At 44.7% G+C, this 22,343-nt stretch overlaps 1 protein-coding gene across 2 annotated transcripts; it reads right to left on the reverse strand.

Moving 5' to 3' along the window:
* Positions 1-10,461: 10,461 nt before the first annotated feature.
* LOC311320624 (inner centromere protein-like) lies at positions 10,462-20,656 on the reverse strand. Of its 2 annotated transcripts, XM_084452419.1 has the most exons (20): positions 20,473-20,656; positions 19,883-20,034; positions 19,501-19,608; positions 18,185-18,852; positions 17,872-17,926; positions 17,477-17,667; positions 17,293-17,338; positions 17,113-17,206; positions 16,846-16,986; positions 16,682-16,699; positions 15,958-16,067; positions 15,658-15,778; positions 14,864-14,986; positions 14,258-14,415; positions 14,067-14,166; positions 13,640-13,756; positions 13,361-13,408; positions 12,909-12,971; positions 12,633-12,786; positions 10,462-10,663 (listed from the first exon to the last, which is right to left on the reverse strand). In XM_084452419.1, exons 2-20 carry the CDS (start codon positions 20,023-20,025, stop codon positions 10,479-10,481), a joined length of 2,643 nt encoding a protein of 880 aa, XP_084308545.1. In that variant the 5' UTR covers positions 20,026-20,034; positions 20,473-20,656; the 3' UTR covers positions 10,462-10,478. The 2 variants fall into 2 exon arrangements, with proteins under 2 accessions (XP_084308545.1, XP_084308546.1); XM_084452420.1 differs by lacking the exon at positions 16,682-16,699.
* Between the last annotated feature and the right edge of the window lie 1,687 nt (positions 20,657-22,343).

Below are 22,343 nucleotides of genomic sequence, written 5' to 3' on the forward strand. Positions count from 1 at the left end.
CCTCGGGAAGCAAGGCTCAACTAAACGAGGCACACTTACAGACTTTTCCCTGTGGCCAATGAAATTCATAAAGCACATGGCGAGGGCGGGATCACTGATACAATTCTATTCAAACACACCAATGGTGAGCGAGGGTTTGTTCCGTAAACCACAACAGGAAATCTGAAGCATCAGCAACCCAATGAAAGGACAATAACAAACAATAATATACCTGCAAGCAGCGATGTGGGGGCCAAGCAGTTTAGCTGCAAGCAGCCAAGGAATCAGCTAGACTGACGTGGCGACATGAAATATGTTTGACAAGAGTCAAGGATGGTTCCGAGAATTTCAAAAGTCAGACATATGGTTGAACGGGATTCGATCTCTGTACCTGCAACTTGCAAGGCCGACATGCTAAACACTGTGCTACGCCGGATGTTGCGAAGGTGAATCACCCTAGTCCACAAGGCATGTTGGCCTTCCCTAACCCCCTGAGTCTGAGTCCTGATTAATGTCAGCTGGAAGAATTGCTTCCTCTCGGTTGAGTGAGAGGGGGGGGGGTGGCGTCGTTTAAAAATATACATCGAAGAGCTTAGCATTTTTGATTTTATGAATCCCAAGAGTCGTGTGAACTTTTGATATATAATATGTATATGAGCTGTGAGAATTGGAAGAGGGAAGGCAGTTTAGAAAATGTGACTTTTTCCAAAATGCGCCTTTCACCACTCTGAAACTGGTGAAATTGTGCAGAAGACAAAAAGTGTTCGTTGCATTCTGCAATCAAAACAATGAAGTACTGTAATAATGAATTCATTGGGTGTTTTGAACTCAGCATGAGCCAGGGAATCCATTGCTACCATAATTTTTAAGATTGGACATACAGTTCAAAGGTTATTGGCATAAACGCAACTCCAACTTTGACACGCTGGTGGCGCTAGAGTGCACGAGATCTCAACATGAGGCTTGGTGACAGATGTTATGGGTGTGTCTCGGATGAGTGTGCCAAATGTGGTTTTGATAGATTAAAACATTACTGAGATATGACCCCAGTTCCTGTTTTGCAGCTTTTCTGCCAATTTTTATTGGCTGTCACGAGCGAACGCAATGGATAATCAAAAATCCCTGTAAATCTTTTGTAGACACTGGTGTATAGATGACATCCACCGATGTTCGTGCAGATTGGTGAAAGTTCCTAGGAGGAGATACATTTTAAGGGTTTTGCACATCATTCAAAATGGCGGAGAATCCAAGATGGCCACAATGACGTCATAGAGTGCGTTGAATCCGGCTTGAGCCAAGGAATTGAAGGACACCTGAAGTTTGAAAATTGGACTTGCTGAAGAAAAGCTGCATGCATAAATACACCTCCAACTTTGACACGTTGGTGGCGCTAGAGAGGGCGAGGTGTGAACATGAGACTTGGTGAGGAGGGTCAGGGCACTGTCCCGAATGAGTGTGCCAATTTTCACAATTTTTTACCATAGGGTTCTATAGGCTGCCATAGACTCCCATGGCAGAAGAAAGAAAGAAAGAAAGAAAGAAGAAAACGTACAAACACAATGGGTGCTGCAGCAGCTGCGCTGCTTGGCCCCCAAATATTGTGGCATGCAAGCTGTAAAGTATGATATTCTATGAAATTACATTCCCTTGAAAACCATACACTACGGATGATAATATAATGAATGTGAAGAATATAGGTAAAAGTCTACAGAGTCAATGTAAAGCTGTTTGTGTGTTTCTGTTCACATGTGTACGGTCTAAACGTGCAGTGGTAGGGATGAAAGGAGACAGTTGTGCTGTGCTGGGGCCGGGGGTCAGGAGGCCACGCTGGGACGTCACAGGGGGGGGGGCCCATCCTCCCCAGGGTGTCCGATGCTTTTCATAGAATGTCATAAAAGTACCAATAGCCAAACAATCAGTCGGATTGAGACTTCAGATGGTGGATGGCAGGTCATGCACCTTGTGCCTGACAGGCTATGCATCTTGTGACAGTAGGGCCCCTCCGGGGAGCCAATCTGACTACACTAGACCTTAAGGGAGGCGTGGGGGTGGAACAAGAGGATACTATTTAGTGTCTTGAGTTAACCTTGAGACCTTGATTTGGGATGCGGTAGACTCTGTGTGCCTGTGGTTGCCCAGCCCCGATTAGATCAAGAGGGGGAGTACGAAAGAAGATTGAGGCCTCGTTTTCTGCCCACAGCTCCAGCCAGCTGAGAGACAGGGACTGTAACATGTGAGGATAAGTTCTGTCCAATAAATCATTGTTTGCCGCTTCCAATCCCGTGTTGGGTGATTTCATCAATGACTATCAGAACAAGAAGGCTATTAACATCGTGGTCCATATTAGATTTGCAGACCCCAGTAGTCCTGCCCCTTCCCTCCATTAGAGAGCCCGCCAGGACTGACGCCCCCAAACCCGCCGGAGGTCTCGTGCAGGTAGGGGAAGGTGCTGAGCTGGTAGAACATGCAGCCAGTCAGAGCCCTGCTGAGGGTGTCGGGGCCAGTGATCTCCACCAGGCTCCCCGACCACAGCTCGTCCCAGGCCCGCTGGTGGGAGGGCCGCAGGCTCCCGGACGCCATCAGCTCCAGGCCCTGGTCGTAGTGGGCCTCCGCGCTGTCGGACACCGCCACGATGAAGCCCCAGCGAGACTGGCTCTGCTCGGGCAGCAACGTTAGCGAGGACGCAAAAGGGGTCCAGATGAGGTGCACGCTGGGACAGGTCAAGCCCCCAGGATCAGCTTGGCGCATTGAAGCCACCATGGGCTTTCAGGCCAAGCCCGGTATTGCAAGTCATGTCACGGCATGCGGCCCAAGAACCCTTATTTCCCATGTTAGTGGATGATGATAGATAGGGCTAGAAAAGGAAAACAAAATTTTTCTGGGTATCATTCAGCATCAGAGACCAATCTTATCAATATAAACTTTTAATTCAAGGGGTTTTGGGGTTTTTGAAGCCACCAATACCTGTATCGAGCCATTTAAACATGTGCTGTGCACGAGCCTCGGGGACGCGCTGGTCGCGCGTTCGTGAGTCCTGCGAGCTCGGGAAAGCACGTGACCATAGGAAGACCCGCCCTACTCTGCCTCTGATTGGATAGGAAGTCATGTAATGACGTCGCTAACATTTGCTATGCTTTAGCAATGAAGCTTATGATCATGCTAATCAGAACGTATGTCTATGATGCAAATGATCATGACATGTGGTTACTTTAGGACATCGTTGGAAAAGATCTAGAGGGTAAGTGGGTCAATGTTGAATAACTTAGCTAACATTATCTAATGTTACATTTCTTTATATTAACATCAACTATATTGATAGGCTAGGGAGCTATGCTAACGGTAGCTAATGCTAACGGCTTAGGGTTAACAGGTCTCAGATGTATTTCAATTTTAACAATGTTGAGCATGATCAATGTGACATTGTTCATACATTGATTACAGTCTGTAATCTTGTCTGGCATTATTTAGCTATAGTGGGCTGATGCTTGCTGCTGCTACTATAGCATTTGCCACATTATACATCAAATTAATCAAGCATAGTGTTATTACCTGAAGGCATTATTACCATTGCAAGTAAGCATGCCATGTATATGCCATGCCTGGAAATCAAATTAATAGTGTAATTATTCCCCATCATAGCTCATTGTACACTGATATAATCATTCTCCTTGCCTTTGCTAATACTCATCTCTTTTATCAAACTTTGTGCTAGGAAAGAAATCTGGCTGTGATTCGTCGCTAGTGCTCATCCAGGCTGTTGTCATCTCCCGCCTGGACTCCTGCAACTCCCTACTTGCTGCCATCCTGCAGCGTTGGCCATCAGACTCCTGGAGAAAGCTGCTGCTGACCTGGTGTTCAACAGCCCCATGCTCTTCCACAAAACTTCCCTACTCTGTTCTCTGCACTGGCTCCCTGCGCTGTCCCATCCAGTTTAGGACTGTGGTTCAAGCCTACAGGGCAAATGAACAGCTCCCTCCGACCTCCAGGCTGTGGTCAAGCTCTGCTGCCTTGAGGTGATTGGTTCCCCAGTTGCTCCAAGCCCCCCTACGGCAGATTGTAACGCCCATGGCTTTTTTCTGTCCTGGCCTCACAGTGGTGGAATGAACTGTGCACTGATGTCAGAACAGAGCCAATAATACACACTGTTCATAGTGAGCCTAGTTATTATTGATTAACTTGGACTGTTTCCTCTCTCCTTGTCAGTCATTAAAATATGTTCAGTGTTTCACAATACTGATGTATAACATTTCATTATTTTGTCTCAGACCATTTCTGAAACAATCATCAGTGTCAGTATACATTTCCCTCCAATGTTATTGCTTGCCCATTTTTAACCATTTAACTACTAGACTGTACAAACGAATTGCACAACTATAGTATTTTCTAGGTATAGCCTACTTCTCCACTTTCTCTTAATGTTGGTATGAAATGGCAGTCAAACTATGCAATGATGTTCCACACTGTTTCCACCCAAATTCCCAACAAATGTGGCCACCACACTGTTCAGGACATTCACAGGTCTTGCTCTCAGGGATCGGTAAAAGAAAGGGACATGGTTCCTCCATAATGTGCTAAGGCTCTGCTTAGATCAAAGGCTTGGTCATCAGAAAATATCACAAAGACAGTGATCACAAAACAATTAAAAACATGTCACCAGTGTATGCCTTAACCCTAGTCAAATTTCTAGTATGTGTGAACCATATACATGGCAGTAAACAGATCTTGAGTCATACAAACTGGAGGATGCTTGACCCATACAAACTACTTTAACTCAATTTCAATAAACAACTCCAAAATATGGCAGACAGAAGAGCTGAGCAGACTTGGTAGATGACTGGATGATCTTACAGAGAACCAAGGGAAATTGACTGGTATTAATGCTAAGAGTAATGAGGGATGAGGTGCAGCTGGGCAGAGTGGAGACAGGTGGCAGGTGATGCAGGAGATGGGAAGGTGAGTAGGCAACAACCAAGCATGAACAGGAACTGGACCACTGGCTCCCCTTGACTGTCCAACCCATCCATCAGCGCCAGCAGAGTGGACACGATAGAGCCAGAGAGAGAGACAAATGCAACGCAAGGTTAGTTTAGTTCCAATCGCCCATGTGCAACATCAATCAAGTACGCAGCCAAGCTGAAGAACCGAGTTACATCAGAGGCGGAGCGAGGCGGTGGCTCCGTGACAGACAGGCCTCACCTGTGTATCTGGTCCTGTCTGCTGGAGCATACTGGGGCCAGCCGGTCTATCTTGTGGAAGAAGATGAAGGAGGGTCTCATTAGGTTGACCTTGGGAGAGACCAACAAACAGCCATCACAAGCTCTCAGTCAACACTGAGGATGATGGTCAGGTGTCCTGTCCAATAATTATACCCCCCTCCCCCCACCGCCACAGTTGCCCCATTGGCTAACCTGGTCAAAGAGAAGGCAGAGCTGATTATGTGTTCTGATTCACCAACCCACTTGCTAAGGCAGTCAGCTCCTTTCCTTATAGACACCTTTGTGTTTCCCTGCCTACACTCGTTAGTCTGCACCCGCGCCACTGGGGTCTTGCCTGTACTTGGGGGACTGTAGATCAGAGCACTACACATCTGTAGGTGGGGGGGGGGGGGTTGGGGGGAGTATGTGAAAAACAGGGACTTCACAAGACAGCTCAAATTAGACAAGACAGCTTAAATACGGCTGGGTCTTCATATGTTTACTGGAGCAACGTACTGTAGTGTGGTCTCACCTAGGAGGTTCTTCTATCAGGTGATCGAACACAGAGGGGTTGCTCTGCTTCCTGTTCACTGACTGAAAAAGCAATCACAGTGGGATTTAGTGACATCATTATGCACATCAGGAATTCATTATCTCATCTAGTCAGTCAAAAAATGATTTTGTCCTCACCAATAGGTGGCGCCTCATATCACTGCATTTATCTTTTAAAACAGCAAACACTATGTGTAAATAAGGTTTTAAACTTCATCAACATCATTATAAATAATCAGCCCCTATGGCTGGATACAGGCGCAGCAGAAGTCGAGGGTGACAGTACTAGGTTTTTTAGCTGGCAGGTGCCCGTCAGGCTCAGTGAATATCTGGTTGAACTGGTTTAAACTCTGTCCTCAGTATTAGTACTGCCCATGTGCACAATTGATTCGCTAGCTTTTCATTGGGATAGCTGGTGGCAGTGTTCTAGAAAGGTGGTCATGTGCGTTCCTAAGTCAGAGGACCCGGGTTTGAACCCAGTGTGGGCAAGTGTGGTGGAATCAATACACCTGTTACAATCGCAGGAATTTTATGGGAAGGAAGGGGCTTCTTTTTTCTTTCTTTTTTTAAAGGTTTTGTACCTTCAATATTAGACACTTAAGCAAACAGAAAAACACAAAACACAACTATAAAAGGCCTGGCTTGGTTTAAAGCCCACTCACCACGTCAAGGTGCAGGCCAAGAGTGGGGACACGACAATCACTAACAGACAAACCCTGACAAATACACATGTAAAGACATGTAAAGAAACACGTAAAAACATATAGACTATACATATAGGAGTAGGGAAGTTGTGTGGAAGAGCATGGGGCCGTTGAACACGGGATTAGCAGCAGCTTTCTCCAGGAGTCTGATGGCCAACGCTGCAGGATGGCAGCAAGTAGGGAGTTGCAGGAGTCCAGGCGGGAGATGACAACAGCCTGGATGAGCACTAGCGACGAATCACAGCCAGATTTCTTTCCTAGCACAAAGTTTGATAAAAGAGATGAGTATTAGCAAAGGCAAGGAGAATGATTATATCAGTGTACAATGAGCTATGATGGGGAATAATTACACTATTAATTTGATTTCCAGGCATGGCATATACATGGCATGCTTACTTGCAATGGTAATAATGCCTTCAGGTAATAACACTATGCTTGATTAATTTGATGTATAATGTGGCAAATGCTATAGTAGCAGCAGCAAGCATCAGCCCACTATAGCTAAATAATGCCAGACAAGATTACAGACTGTAATCAATGTATGAACAATGTCACATTGATCATGCTCAACATTGTTAAAATTGAAATACATCTGAGACCTGTTAACCCTAAGCCGTTAGCATTAGCTACCGTTAGCATAGCTCCCTAGCCTATCAATATAGTTGATGTTAATATAAAGAAATGTAACATTAGATAATGTTAGCTAAGTTATTCAACATTGACCCACTTACCCTCTAGATCTTTTCCAACGATGTCCTAAAGTAACCACATGTCATGATCATTTGCATCATAGACATACGTTCTGATTAGCATGATCATAAGCTTCATTGCTAAAGCATAGCAAATGTTAGCGACGTCATTACATGACTTCCTATCCAATCAGAGGCAGAGTAGGGCGGGTCTTCCTATGGTCACGTGCTTTCCCGAGCTCGCAGGACTCACGAACGCGCGACCAGCGCGTCCCCGAGGCTCGTGCACAGCACATGTTTAAATGGCTCGATACAGGTATTGGTGGCTTCAAAAACCCCAAAACCCCTTGAATTAAAAGTTTATATTGATAAGATTGGTCTCTGATGCTGAATGATACCCAGAAAAATTTTGTTTTCCTTTTCTAGCCCTATCTATCATCATCCACTAACATGGGAAATAAGGGTTCTTGGGCCGCATGCCGTGACATGACTTGCAATACCGGGCTTTGGCCACTACGTCAAATGGCTTCATGCGCCGGTGAGCAACTTTCATTGAAATGAATAGGCAGTAGAGGTCTTCTCGGGTCCAAAAAGACGGACCCGAACCCGAATGGATCCGATAAATTCGTTCCGAGATCCGACTGGATCCGATCATTTGAAAAAAATATATATACCGACCCGAATTTGTCCCGAGACATTACAGACCCGATCCGATAAATGTCCGAGAGCAGGAGTAGGACAGAGACCCGAGTTCGGGTCGGGTCGGCGGATCCGACAGACTATTTAAAGTTTAACATCAGACAAGCTGCTAACGGTGTCCATCTTTCTTTGTTTGCTATTTTCCCCGCTCTGTCTCAACTCGCAATCACGCATGCGTTTCTCTCGTGAGATTCAGCGCTGCGCGCCAAAAGAAAATAATGATTAAAAAAAAGAAACGATTCAGCGCTGCGCTGATCACGGATCTTCTCAGATCCACTCGGGTATTACACATAATGATAAACAGACCCGGGACCGACGGTAATAGAATGGGATCCGACCCGGACCCGACTGACCATAATAAAACGAGGAAACGTGGACCCGAACCCGTACGGGTCTCGGGTCGGGTCTCGGGTCCCTCGGGTATACCCGACCCGTGAAGACCTCTAATAGGCAGCCATTTTCAATGCCGTCTCCAGTTATATTATACCTCCATGGGACAGGTGCCCCCCGGGACCTCGGCAGCGGTGGTCTGTCCGTAAATGTGCCTGAGTGAAAAAAAAGTAAAATGCGAGTATATTAAAATCCTACCTTGTGTGCCAGATATGCTACCTACAGCTCGCTAGAGTGCAAGACCCGTTAGCAATACTGTACTTGAAAAGTGTTGCTGAGCTGGACTCAGCAATAATTGAAAAGTGGAAATCTGTGGTCAATGACCAATCAGAGGCCAAATGAGCCTCTCAGCACAGCCTACTAACTGCGCATGCCAATCAGCATCTGGTTTAAAATACAATCGGATTCTCAATCGTGTCCACGAATATCATAGCTTGTTCCCAGAAGTTCTCGTAGCGAGAGCTTCTCGGTACTCAGAACAGGTCCGACATGATTCAATGCTTTTAGGGAAGCCCACTGTGGGAAGGGAAGCCCACTGTGCGTTTTTTTTTTATTAGCGAGCGCGCTTCCCTTCATCTCCGCGTGGACGTCGTCCTCACCTCCCGCCTTTATAGTCTGGCGCAGACTGGAAAACGATGTCTTTGCTGTCGGGCGTGAAGGAGCTGTTCAGCGTCACCGTGATGGCGTCACGCGAGGCCTTCTGGCGCGCCAGCAGAACCTCCATGACCAGCAGGTTGGAGTGGCGTCGGTGCGCGTAGAAAGACTGCGAGGCCGTGACGTTAGCCGTGCTAAAAGAATGAGTGAAAACACCTGAGGGGTGGACCAAGGGAACGGAGTGAGAGAGAGAGAGAGAGAGGTTAGCTATGTTCAAATCTGTAGTGCATAATGGCAACAACAAACTGAGTATGAAGGTTAATTAGTGGGAGGAAACATTGGAACCACACGACATGCCAGTGCACAACTTCTGGAAAAACCCAATACTTTTGTGGGTGTTTAGGTGCGTCTGTATACCGTTGTGGGTGTTTAGGGTGTAGGTGTGTCTGTATACCGTTGTGGGTGTTTAGGGTGTAGGTGTGTCTGTATACCGTTGTGGGTGTTCAGGCTGTAGGTGTGTCTGTATAGCGTTGTGGGTGTTCTGGGTGTAGGTGTGTCTGTATACAATTGTGGGTGTTCAGGCTGTGTCTGTATACCGTTGTGGGTGTTCAGGGTGAGTCTGTATACTGTTGTGGGTGTTCAGGGTGTAGGTGTGTCTGTATACCGTTGTGGGTGTTCAGGGTGTGTCTGTATACTGTTGTGGGTGTTCAGGGTGTAGGTGAGTCTGTATACCGTTGTGGGTGTTCAGGGTGTAGGTGTGTCTGTATGCCGTCATGGGTGTTCAGGGTGTAGGTGTGTCTGCTCTGCTCCTCCTCAGTTTCAATCGTCAGATTCACCAGCGTGTCCGTGGTGAAGACGTAGGGGTCTGGACCGTCAGTGGCCATCACGGGGAGATGGGCTCCACTTTTGAAAGATTAAATGTTAAACAATATAGTACCTGGAACAAAACAGTTAGAACACACACACCGAACCATCTGTGTTATGACTCATCATATGACAAGCTATAAACATATGAGGGATCTTGGTTGACAATCTGGACCTTCACCCTAATGTCCCTGAGTGACACAAATGAGACAGACCTGTCACACTCAAGACATGCGATAGTCACCATCTGGCATGTAGCTGTGAGCTGAAGCACAACAGCAACATACAAACTTTGTAAATACATAAATAAATACTAGCCCAATTATATGTCAACATTCAAGATCCGTTTTATTGGCCATGTAGCCTATATGGTAGGCCTACCCACATACCAGGAATTTGAACGCGTAACGACATGCGCTGTTGTAGATGACGTAGGACAGGACAGTTGATCCATAATATATATTATTTCACTGGAGAGGATGAGGAAGAAACTTTAATACAGTCAACTATTAATCCCACAAACTGAAGCCCATCCTGGACAACCCCTCTATGGCGAGATGTAGTGAATGTCAGATTTGCAAATTGCAATTTGACATGAACATTATTGTAATGTAGTAATGAGTAATCAATGTATGAGTAATGACAACATACAGGTACAATAATAAGTTATTTTATTCCAGAGACTACAAACTTTATACAAGATATGAAAATAATAAAATGGACAAAACCTCCAACACCCAGGACAGTGTCAAACAGCAGAGCTTGTGCATAAAACCATCACCATCACAACCAATGCCCAGGCCAGTGTTTAATTAAAAAGGAAGAGTTCCCTTCAGAGGGGGCGAGTGCCAAACAGCAGAGCTTGTGCGTTTGAAATAACGCGGCTTGCTCTTAAAGAAAATGCTCTCCAATTGCGGTGGTTCACAATCTCCAAAGTGAGCGTGCAAGTCCAGGGGGTTGAAATATTGTTGCTCAATTGACTGCTTCAGATTGACGCCTAAGGTGAAAGAACAAACATCATCAGTGTAATCAAAATGTGTAGCAAAAAGTAGGCATAATAGTATCAAACAGTATGAAATTGACCCTCACAACATAAGACTTCCACATCTATGGTGCGTGGGAGGCTGCTGAAACAACTTTTGCGATCAGGCACTCCTACCTACCTACACCTACAGAAAATCTTATTCTTTGTATATCTTTATAACCACCCACCGACAGAACCAAGCATGCAGGCCCGTAATGTCATCGGGAGCATACAGCCGGGACCAAATGAAAAACCCATCCAGTCCAGTAAAGGAGAAAAGCCAACTCTGTGAAATGAGTTAACAAGGAAGAAAATCCAAGTAGCCTGAATCACACTTCATGTGCCAGATGTTAGACAGCTTGACTCATTAGCAATACTTGTCGTTAGTCAGCTAGCATCCAGTATTGCAGGAGAGGATCATGCTATTGTTGATAACACAGCAAAATGTGATTAAAGGAGTAGTAAAGGGAAAATGCATGTTTAGTTCAGTTTTAAGGTTACTTATGATCATATACAATGGTTCAGATCAAAACGTTGACAAAACTAGCACTTTTGAGAAAGTCTGAATTGCTCTACCACTGTATTGGTCATACAATGGATGGGCACCATGAAAAATCATTGAAAAAACATAAATTCAAAGACCAGAAACTCACCGAGGTGTTAGTTGGCGTTCTCACATATAACTCGCCATAAAGTAAGATTCTAGTTCATCTGGAAAGGCTTAAAATATTTAGCATAGAACTATTTAGTAGCAGCACGTGTGTAAACTTTCGCTTGAACTGATTCCGATCTCGCGCAATGCCATAAGTAGTTCCGCTTCCTGAATCCCCTCTGTGGATTGATCTACACATCTACAACGGTCGCTTCAATACAAGTCAATGGATTTCATAAAATGATCAATAAAACCCTACAGAATTCATACTTTGTAGCGAATTTGATGTCAGAACACCAACGGACACCAATTACCCCCTCAGTGAGCTTCTCGTCTTTGAAATCGAGAGTTTAACATGTTTTTGAAAGATTTTTCTCGGTGCCCACCCACATCCATTGTATGACCTAAACGGTGGTACAGCAATTATGACTTTCTCAAAAGTGCTAGTTTTGTCAACTTTTTGATCTGAACCATTGTATATGATCATAAGTAACCTTAAAAAGGGCTAAACATGCATTTTCCCATTACTACTCCTTTAATATCAGAAACATGACAAATTATGAAGATTATCCCTTAAAGGATCCTACCGGTCTAATATGATGTGATCTCCTAAAACTACTCACCCAACGTTTATCACATTACCGCAATCCATTTTCCTAAGTAAAGCGCAAGCTAAAAGACATTTGCATTTTCGTGTTTTACTTACATTTCAAAAGTTGAACGTGATGGCTTCAAAACATATTTTTAAATTGTTCCCTTGTTGTGCTGACAAACTCGTCCCGGTTAGTTTTAAATAATTTTCAGTAGTTATTATTTTCGTTTTAACCCTCTTTGCACAGCCTATGCCAACGGTCTGTCTTCTTCCTGTTAACATGGCAGCCGTTGCTAAGAGTGCTGGGTAGAGAATCTAGCGTAGGTGGATTAGAGAATATAGCGCAGGAGTTCAACGAATTTGAACGAAAATAATATAACATAAAAACTACAGAAAATTATTTGAAACTAACTGGGACAAGTTTGTCAGCGCAACGAGGGAACAATTTAAAAATATGTTTTAAAGCCATCATGTTCAACTTTTGAAATGTAATTAAAACACGAAAATGCAAACATCTTTTAACATGAGCTTTACTTCGGAAAATGGATTGCGGTAATTTGATATAAATTGGATGACTAGTTTAAGGAGATCAAATTCTATTTAGACCGGTATGGTCTTTTAAAGAGCTACTTACAGCTGTGAGACATGCATCACCATAAACAATAAATATATATATTATTAACTGTCATCCTACACACCTACTGCCCATGACGGAATGGGTTTCCTTGGTGCCTGCTCATCATCAGTAGAGTCGTCACTGTTTTGGTCCATCCCATAATCCTCGGGGTTTGAACTCACAACAACTGGTTTGTTGCCACCCTTTGGAGTGAGGTCATAAGACTGTGGCGACTGCTGCAGGGGAGGTCAAAAGTGGTAGTTATTACACAAATTAGTCATTAATTACATCCGTGTTGCTTTCAATATGTAGATATGTATTAGATGTGGTGAAATGTTAGCAATGCAAGAACTCATACCTCAATGTCTATAGTAGCATTGAAGCCAGGGCCCTTCCCTACAGGGGTCTTCATTAGAGAACTCTGTAAAAGCAGAGTTTATCAGTAACAAACAATCCTAATCCCAGTCAACCCATATAACTTCATAGAGTGCTGAGGTGATGTCCTCATCTTGTAGGATGAAAAGTTAGCATCATTGCCAGATCTAAACTAACTAGAACCAACTAAAGACTTCCAAATTAATAAAACCCACCTGCAGCGATACTGCAGTCTGGGAGTCTCTGTTAAACACACACCTTATTTTTGGCATTTTTCTCAAATCCCATTCATGTTTCCCATAGGGGTTTAGAACTCAGCACAAATGGAGGCGATGCTAACTTTTCAGCCTACAAAATGACATCAGACCTCACCACTCAAATGTTGTGCCAATTGTATGTATTAGATGTGGATGTTAGAAATGCAAGATCCCATACCTCAATGTCTACAGTAATGTTGAAACCAGGTGCCTTCTTTAGAGAATGCTGTAAAATTAGTATTTTCATCAGTAACAAACCACTAAACCCAGTCAAATGACAGGAAGAAAAAAACGATTCAGCTCAACAATCTAAAATACTTTGTACAGGGTTCCCACTCCAAGTCAAATATCGAATTCCCTGACTTTCAATGACTGAATAGACTTTTTAAAATTCCATGATATTCCAGAAATCCCATGGCCTGGGAACCCTGTTCGTACGAGGAAAGCGCCAGTTCACCTGGTCCACGGAGGGAGCGCTCTGCGCAGCAGCGAGCGCGGCGGCAGCTTCCTTCTGCTTGACTTCTCTCAGTCTAGCAGCTCTTTCCTCCTCAACCCGCTTCTGCTGCTCCTCCTCCTGGTGGAAGACACACACACACACACACGCACACGGCCATTTACCAAAGGCCCATGAATTGTGAACATACGCATACGATTACTTTAATGTCTCTTTGTAATGTCTTAATTTCTTATTATCGTATTTCGTAGTGTCTATAGTGTCTTAATGTCTTATTTTGTAAACGTCTCCTGTCATTGTTGTAATGTCTTAAGTCATGTCTTGATGTCTGAGAGTGCCGGGCACAGTGCATTTCATTGTATTTTATAAATACACATGACAATAAAAGCCTTGAACTTGATTCTGGGTGTGGTTCCTTCTTGGAACTCACCCTCTTCCTCCACTCATCCAGCTCTCTCCTCTCTTTATCCCGGAGAGCCTTCTCCACTTCCCTCTGGAGAGCCAGGGCCTTTTCTCGTTCCTCTCGCTCTCTGAAAGCGAGGGAACAAGTTAGTGCCGACTGAACAGGATTAGGACAACACTGTTAATGAAAAAGGGACAGCAACAATGGCAGAAATTAACCTTTCAGCTGCAGCCTGTCTCTCTCTCTCAATCTCCCTCTCTTGCTCCTTCTTCAGCTCCAGCGCGCACCGGGCCTCCGCCAGCCTGCGGACTCTCTCCTGCTCCTCCTCCACCCTCCTCTTGGCCTGCTGCTCCTCCTGCAGACGCTTCTCCTCCTCCTTGGATAGAACAAGGGTGACGTTATTACATTCGCACACACACAGGACGGTGACATTAACAATTTCACACACACACACACAGAACAGGGGTGACATTAATACAATCACACACATATAGGAGGGTGACTTTAAAGGAACACGCCTACTTGGTGTAAATTAGCTTATTAGCCATCTTCCCCAAGTTGCCGTGTTCCTTAATCACAAATGCATAGAAGGGTGACATTATCACACACACACACACACACACACACACACACACACACACACACACACACACACACACACACACACACACACACACACACACACACACACACACACACACACACACAGAAGGAGGATAACGTTAATGACACACAGAAGAACGGTGACATTAACAATCACATACAGGTACATTCAGCGGATCTTATTGACCAATGACAAAAACCTGCCAGGCAGCAGCTCTTACAGCTTGTTGAATCTTGTTCCTCCTCGCTTCCTCCTCCAGCTTGCGCCTCTGCTCCAGCTCTTCTTGGCGCTTGGTAGACGCCACCTTCTTGGCCTTCTCTTCTGCCAAGCGTTCCACCCGCAGCTGAGATACAACAGGGAGAACATGAGCCCCTTTGCACTGGGGGTGTTGAAACTAATTGCTTGTAAGATGCATTGCGATGCAGATGATTCTGCAGTGACGGTCCATAATTGATTATAGCTCATTATTGATTGTAGTGGCTTGTTGATTTTCCGGCCGCGGCTGGATGTTCTAAATAACTTCCGGGTAGATATCTAAATAGCTACGATAGAAGACGGTGGTTGCAGTATGTATGTAGCTAGAGAGATCCATTATGTCCCACCAGTCTCATAATGAACTGAAAATATTTTTCATTTCATCAGCCTCTCACGCTGTCAGATCCAGATGCTAATTTTAGACATGTTAAACCAAATTGACTTAAGATAAAAAACGAGAAAAGAAAAGAAACCTTATAGTACGCTAATTTGGGCATTAAAACAAACTTATTTTTGGCCTGGCGGGGGTTCTCGTTACACTAGCCAGTGACAAGTGAGAGCCGTTGATGGCATGGATAAGCCATGTGCAGTAATAAAGAAAATTGAGGATGCAGCGCACACTAATGCATCGTGATATCGAATCGTTGACAGGATCATCGTAATCGACTCGTGAGTCCAGTGAAGATGCACAGCACTACTTTTCACACCAATGCCGTTTGTAACTTTAGTTCTATTCCAGGGTCCTAGCCCCCTACCAACCTTGTCATTTTTCTCATCAATCTGGGCCATTTTCTGCTCGATCTTCTTCTTCTTCTCCTCGTCTCTCTGCTCCTCCTTGATTCGAGCCTCAACAACTTTCCTCAGTCTTTCATCCCTTTTCCTGAAATGATTTAACACAAACACGTGGTCAACTACGGTTATTTTAAATGTGCTGTACAAAAAACTTGGCTTGGCTTGTCCTGTAAAACAGGTTAATCTCACCAATTAGTGACAGACCTGCCCTTCACTTGCCTCTTGTAGATTTTGAATTTGATTTGAAAAATTCTGCACTATACAAACCTTTTCAGCTCTTCCTGTTTCCTCTTCTTCTCCGTCTCCATCTTCCTTTTTCGTTCCTCTTCTTGCTCCTGTTTTTTCTTAAGAGCTTCCAGCTTCAGACGCTCTCTTTCCTAAAATAAAAGAATTGTTAGTGGAGTGACACAGATACAGACAGTAGGGTTGCAAAATTGTGGGAATATTCACAAACCTCCCATGGGAATGAATGGAAATAAATTGACCCATTGGTAATTTTAGGAAGTTGTGAATATTCCTGGAATTTTGCAACCCTAACAGACATACACAGATTCTACAGTAATTGGGGTTCTAACTTATTGACAACCAGTGGTGGTAGTTGTTTTAATCACAAGGGAAATATAAAGTGGAATCCAACAATAGTGAGTAATATTAATGAGAAAAGGGTTGGCGGGTCATAACAGGTGATCTGAATATCATCTTCTATTCACAGCTGTGCAAACAGCAATAGATTTAACAGTGGTATGTTAACACTACGTCATCATAGGAACATTAGGCAAGACACCCAAACCCACTGCCTTAGTGTTCTGTGGTATCAAAGATCTCCTCGATATCACAAAACCACTGCCTTAAGTGTTCCGTGGTATCAAAGATCACCTGTATATCACAAACTGAGTTGGAGAGGGAGGGGAGGACGATGTGTGTACACATTAGGTGACTCAAAATACAACCCAACATTCCCAACCACATCATCACCTCCACTAACACTTACCACTACACCACTGCCTGACTGGGGAGGAAGAGAAAGATCCGCTTCAGCATCGACCCAGGTTAAGTACTCAACAGTATTAGCTTTAATCGTTGACAAACATCCCAGCTATTCCCACAAAATGAACACATCGCAAAGAAAGCTGGTCTATATAGAGCCCGACGCACCTTGATGTCAACTCTGAGAGGCGTGGTGTGTTTAATGAAGGACTTCATCACGTTGGTGCGCCCCGTGGAGCTGGGAGTCATCATCAGAAGCTGGTTCTTCTGCACCGTGTGAAGGAAGGACCTCATGGCCGGCCTTATTGCCTGAGCACAAAACAGACATTTAAAAACATTATAAATGACAGTCAACAAAGCTACTCGGAACAGTAGCAAAGTGCCCATCCCAACAGTGTTAAAAGAACTCCAGACAGAATGTTCTCTTGAACTTACAGTCTGACTTTTCTTGGGGGGAGAGGCCTTCTTCCTCGGGCTTAGGAAATCCTCTGTAGCATCTGCTGCTTTGCGTTTAGCGGTTGGCCGAGTCCTAGGAAAAAGACATTGTTAACTCAAAATAAATATCAGATTAAAACAATTTTTTATGTAGACCTTTTTCATGCTTCATACAATTACCTCAGACTTGAGGTAGAGTTTGATTGAAGCTTTTTCCCACTGCCATCTATGAACAAATTAAGGATGTTTATATTTAGTCATTTATTCACTATGAATGAAAGACTAGTCCACAATTAAGCAGCCATTTCACTACAAAACCTCAAGGTAATGTGTGCAACGCAATACGCGGTGTGATAAACAGTACCTGATCCCGAGTCTGGTGTGCCGCACTTGTCTTTGTTGATGATGGAGGCTGTGGCAGTCATTACAGGAGTGTTCTGGGCCCTAGACCGGGTCAGACGAACGACTGGGCTCTTCTCCTGCTCTACATCTGGAAGAGCCTCTGTATTCCCCATATCAGTCTGAACCTCTGCACCTGCTGGCTGCTCGGACAGCCTAAGATAAACAAATAGTTTATTACACAAACTTGCAAACAGTAGATAGGCTACCGTTAAAACCTGTCAATACCTGGGTTCACTTCACTTGGGGCTTTAAAACATTATTTCTCCCCTCTTCCACCAGCAACTACACTATGCAACAAAAGAACATTTCACCAGGCATGAAACGATGTTGTGGAAAACAATTAAGGGAATCACTTACCCCTCTGCCTTCTCCTCCTCCACCTCCTCCTCTTCATCTGACACTACGACAACATCTGCAGAGATGACATCAGTCAACAGGCTGAACAACAAAAGTGGATTACCTCACTAGCCACACAAAGATGCATTCACAACAAATGTTTTTGTCATTCATAAGATACCACACGTAATCCATGTTGCCTGCTCCTCGATAAACAGTGATGCGTTACGGGTTGTTGTTGTTTACACTGTCAGTCTAAATAAATATAGCACATTAACATCAGTCTTTCCAGATTTCACGTCTAGGTTGCGACCACCCCGGGCTTACTACTCACCACTAACGTTACTGCTGCAGGTGGAGCTGCCCATGCGCGCCTTCATCTTCAGAAAAGAGCGCCTGGAGGCGCGACGCAACGACTCTTGCGTCATGCTGTGGCGCAGCCCCACCAGGGAGTGGCGCACGGTGAGGGAGTGGCGGACGGAGCTCCGGCGCGATGACCGGGCCGCAGAGCCAGCTATGGTGATCTTTGTAGCAGTACAGCCAGGAGAAGTAGCCATTAGCTTTTCGGCAGACTGGCGTTCACTGGCGGAGATCCTCACCGCGGCTTCCAGCATCGGTATGGGAGGTGGAGGGTGGGATGTGCTTGAAGTTTGCGGAGGGGACCTGGACACCCACATTTCGGCGGACTCGCGTTCACCGGCGGAGATCTTCACCAGATACAGTATCTGTATCTGTGGCGGAGTGTGGGATGTGCTTGGAGCGCTCGGCGCACTCTCCGGCTCTTTGCCATCAGGGACGGAGTTCTGCGCCGCCTTGCGGCCGCTTCGCAAGGGCGGTCTTGCGTCCTCCTCGGACTGCACCTGCTTGTTTCGGCGAGTGTTGCGTTTGGGCTCTTCCGCGAAGACCTCGGAGGCGGGGGACTTTGGGGCATCTTCGGGAATGAGATTCAGTGAACTTGTCACTGAGAAACGACGCAGGTTGCTGCGCTTACCCTTAGAGAATCTGAGAGAAAAGTAGACACGTAAGACACCAAAGCGAGTAGCCTTTTTGGAACACTCATAGCGAAATGGATAGCGTGAAGACACTGTAAAATGTATTATTTTCTACTGTACTTTTAGGAAAGAAAAAACATGGAACCCATGAAAGATGTAACCTGATGTGCCAGGTGGTTTGCTTCATATAACCATCTGGGAACTCTGTTGGAAACCGTTTGGAAAAGGGCAGGCACTTTCAAAAATAATTGGCAGGTGATCGGATGAACCATCAGGAAAAAATCTGTAAAGGTCTATGACGCGCTAATTTCAAACGCTTCTCGCCGTCATAAACCCGTCCAGCGTTGCTGTTTATATTTTGTAAATTCCTCAGAACCAACGCTGATTGGCAAGATCGTTTTCTGATTGGGCTCAAAATTGTCTATCGAGAGTATCCTGAGTAATTTGCAAGTAAAAATGTGAGGTCGCAAATTCGCAATATCAGGATGGCCTCACAAGGCTATGAAAGATGCCCACCAAAATGTAAAACAGACAGATCGATAAGCTGAAACTCACCAAATGGGGATCACCTAATTGGGACGCTGTACTCATATGTCCAAGTAGGTGTCACAATATTGGGGTTACTAAGTGAAGAATGAGATAAGTAGAGTTAACCTACCGTCTTTTCACGCGACTTGCATCCCGTCCCAAAGATACACGTTTCCTACGAGTGCTTTTCTTCTGTGATGGGGTCTTTGGCATCAATTCGGGCTCTGCGCTGAATTCACTGGGATGTGAAGAAAAGTAGGCAGTTCGACAATCAACATCAGGTGTTGTAAATTCACTATTAATAAGCAGTGTGTGTAACTTGTGGAGCTACGCCCCCTCCTCACAGGGCTGTAGTTGTGACTAAAGAAGTGGGTATACTCTAGCAGAAAAGTGACCGTTTTTACATTAGTGGTGTTTTAAAGAAGTGGATATAATTTTAAGTGGATAATTTTAAGTGGATGAGTTTTTCAGTCTGCTTGCTGAGGGTATACTACTAGATATCGATATCCCACCTTGAGAACATGCAGGTGGCTTCCGGCTGGATCTCCTCGAGCCATACCATGTGGTCAGTTTTGATGTCTTCAACATATTCATCAATTTTGTCATTGAACATTTGCATGAGAGAAAGAGTGGTGGAGAACACAGAGCAGCTCATGGTGGAGGCCTGAACAGGACAAAGAATTGTGTCGTTAGCAAGCCATCTAGAGAGTTAGCTAACGTTAGCCAATATTGATGTAAATAAATAATACATTCTGCATTTGCCAATAATAGATAGCTAATGTTACTGGAAAAGCCATTTTGCCAGTTAAACAGTACCGTTTGCTTTCACCATGGCTTCGTTAACATGGGAAGCGCCGTGTTCAGCCAACTTAACCTAGCTAACGTTAGATTAGAAAGCTAACGTTACTGTTTAGATACAGTTGTTTCTATATTTGTAGCCTAACGTATTTCACTCCCGAACAGGGCTGAAAATTAACACCTGCCACCGGCCAAATGCAGGTAAAATTTCCAATTGGCGACTAGATTTCGGAAGGCTATCTGAAAAAAAATATACTTGGCCGGTAGATTTTTTCATCTACAGTCCCCTTGGCAGGTGACTCACCGTGACTCACCTCTGCTCCCGAATACTCATGATTTTGGAGGCAACGTGTAATGACACATAGGTCTACCTAACATTAGCTAGCTAGCTAAATAAGCTAACGTTAGCCGACAATAAGTGATTGTCCATAGTCTGCTATTCCCACACGCGCATTTCTAAAAACAAATAAAACGCGCATTGCGTTACCTTCGACGTTGAGAAGCAAACTACAAAGAATAAGAAAACACCTAAAGCGAGTTATCTTTCAAACATTCATTTCAATGTTTCACATATGGAATGCGCTTGCGCGGACCATACGACGGAAGCTTTTATACAACGTCTGGCAAAGCGTGACAGGAGGCCCCGCCCTCCCAGGTTATATACCTGCGTCACCGCGCCAAACGTCATTCTCGCTTTCTTCCCCGTGCAGTTTTGTGTGAACCTACGGGCCCAGTCCCAATGTCCCCCCTAAACCCTCAAGCCCTGAGCCCTCACAGACTTATTGACGTCACCTGGTAAAGTGGTTGAGTGCGAGAGGCTGCAAGGGCTTGAATTGGTATAAAAAGGAATGGGACAGCACTTGCGACATCACATTACGTTGACGTGAAAACATATTTCTTACTATGTGGGGCTTTTTTTTTTTTTAAATCAATTTTTCAATTTTACATGTTTTTCTTGTAGGCCTTCGTGTAAATAAATTTTGGGCTGAGTCAAATCCCCTTTACATTATCAGAACTCTCTGTGTTACCCTCAAAACATGTCTGTTCAACTTGTTGAAATCATTTCATTTTGTGGTCATATGCGAACTACATTACTGCCTGTCATTATTGTTTGTGATGAATCCACAAGTATTTACTTAAGAATGATAATACACATTCTGCACCTCACAACTCTTTCCATATTCATGTTGGAGATCTCAATTCAAAGAACACTGCTTTTAACTGGGCAATCATATGATTTAGAGCAACAGAAATCGATGTAAATTATAACCATAGCCTACATATTTTTAAACAAATCACATTATACAAACCCATTGGGTTAATAACCCATACTTAAAAATAATGAAACCAAAATAATTATAAGGCTACTTGTGCAGATAAGCAAGTCCAGCTGAAAACATGAAAACATATTTTGTTTTGTAACGTGAACGTTAGGGTTGGTTGATCTGTCCGTGGTTGTTTATTGGCTGTTCTTCAGGTAACCCCGTGTTTCACGTCACAACGATATGAACTGTGGGTAATTCCCTCAGGCGAAGTCTGCAGAAGTGCAGACTTACGGTAAGGGGACATAAAGGGCTCAAAATGTCTGCCAGAGAGCCCTCATGCACTTGCCGATTTGACATTGGGACACCCCTAAGCCCTCGCAGACTTCGCGGGGGCGCGCCCTTAAGTCTGTGAGTCTGCAAGGGTGGACATTGGGACTGGGCTGTTGAGTTGCCAGCTCTAAAGGTACTGTGTCGCTTAACGGCTCGCAGACGGATTCAGTGGCCGTTTGGTTACTATTTTCCAGTCGAAGAGCGCGGCTCAGTGTTCCTTAGACTGTGCCTTCTCTGTGAAGCTAGCTGTTGCTTACAGTTGCCGACCGACAGTGCGGAACCTGATAAAAGCACAGTTTTTCCCCCGCTATTTTAGCTAATAGCTCATTTAGCCTCCCTGCTGCTGCTCGAGGTTGCCGACCCACAGTGCGGAACCCCACTAGCACAGCCCCCCGGGACATACACTACCGGTGTCCCGCTGGTGAAGCCATTGTAGGCATTCAGTAGTTTTTACTGGTTTCGCGGCTAGCTAGCTATGTTCTGCAAGCATACGGTAGTTTTTACTGGTGCTGCGACTAGCTAGATACGTTCGCCCAAAACTCTACGGAGTCACTGGGCTTACCTAGCTCGGCTAACGTGC

This window comes from Borostomias antarcticus, assembly GCF_949987555.1.
Source record: "Borostomias antarcticus genome assembly, chromosome: 18".
Classification (NCBI taxonomy): Eukaryota; Metazoa; Chordata; class Actinopteri; order Stomiiformes; family Stomiidae; genus Borostomias; species Borostomias antarcticus.

Coding starts and splice junctions, on each gene's coding strand:
- LOC311320624 (XM_084452419.1), bottom strand. CDS start 20,025: ATGAGCTGCTCTGTGTTCTCCACCACTCTTTCTCTCATGCAAATGTTC. Junction 17,668..17,871: donor GAGGAGGAGAAGGCAGAGGG/GTAAGTGATTCC, acceptor TGTTTATCTTAG/GCTGTCCGAGCAGCCAGCAG. Junction 15,779..15,957: donor AAACAGGAAGAGCTGAAAAG/GTTTGTATAGTG, acceptor AAATCATTTCAG/GAAAAGGGATGAAAGACTGA.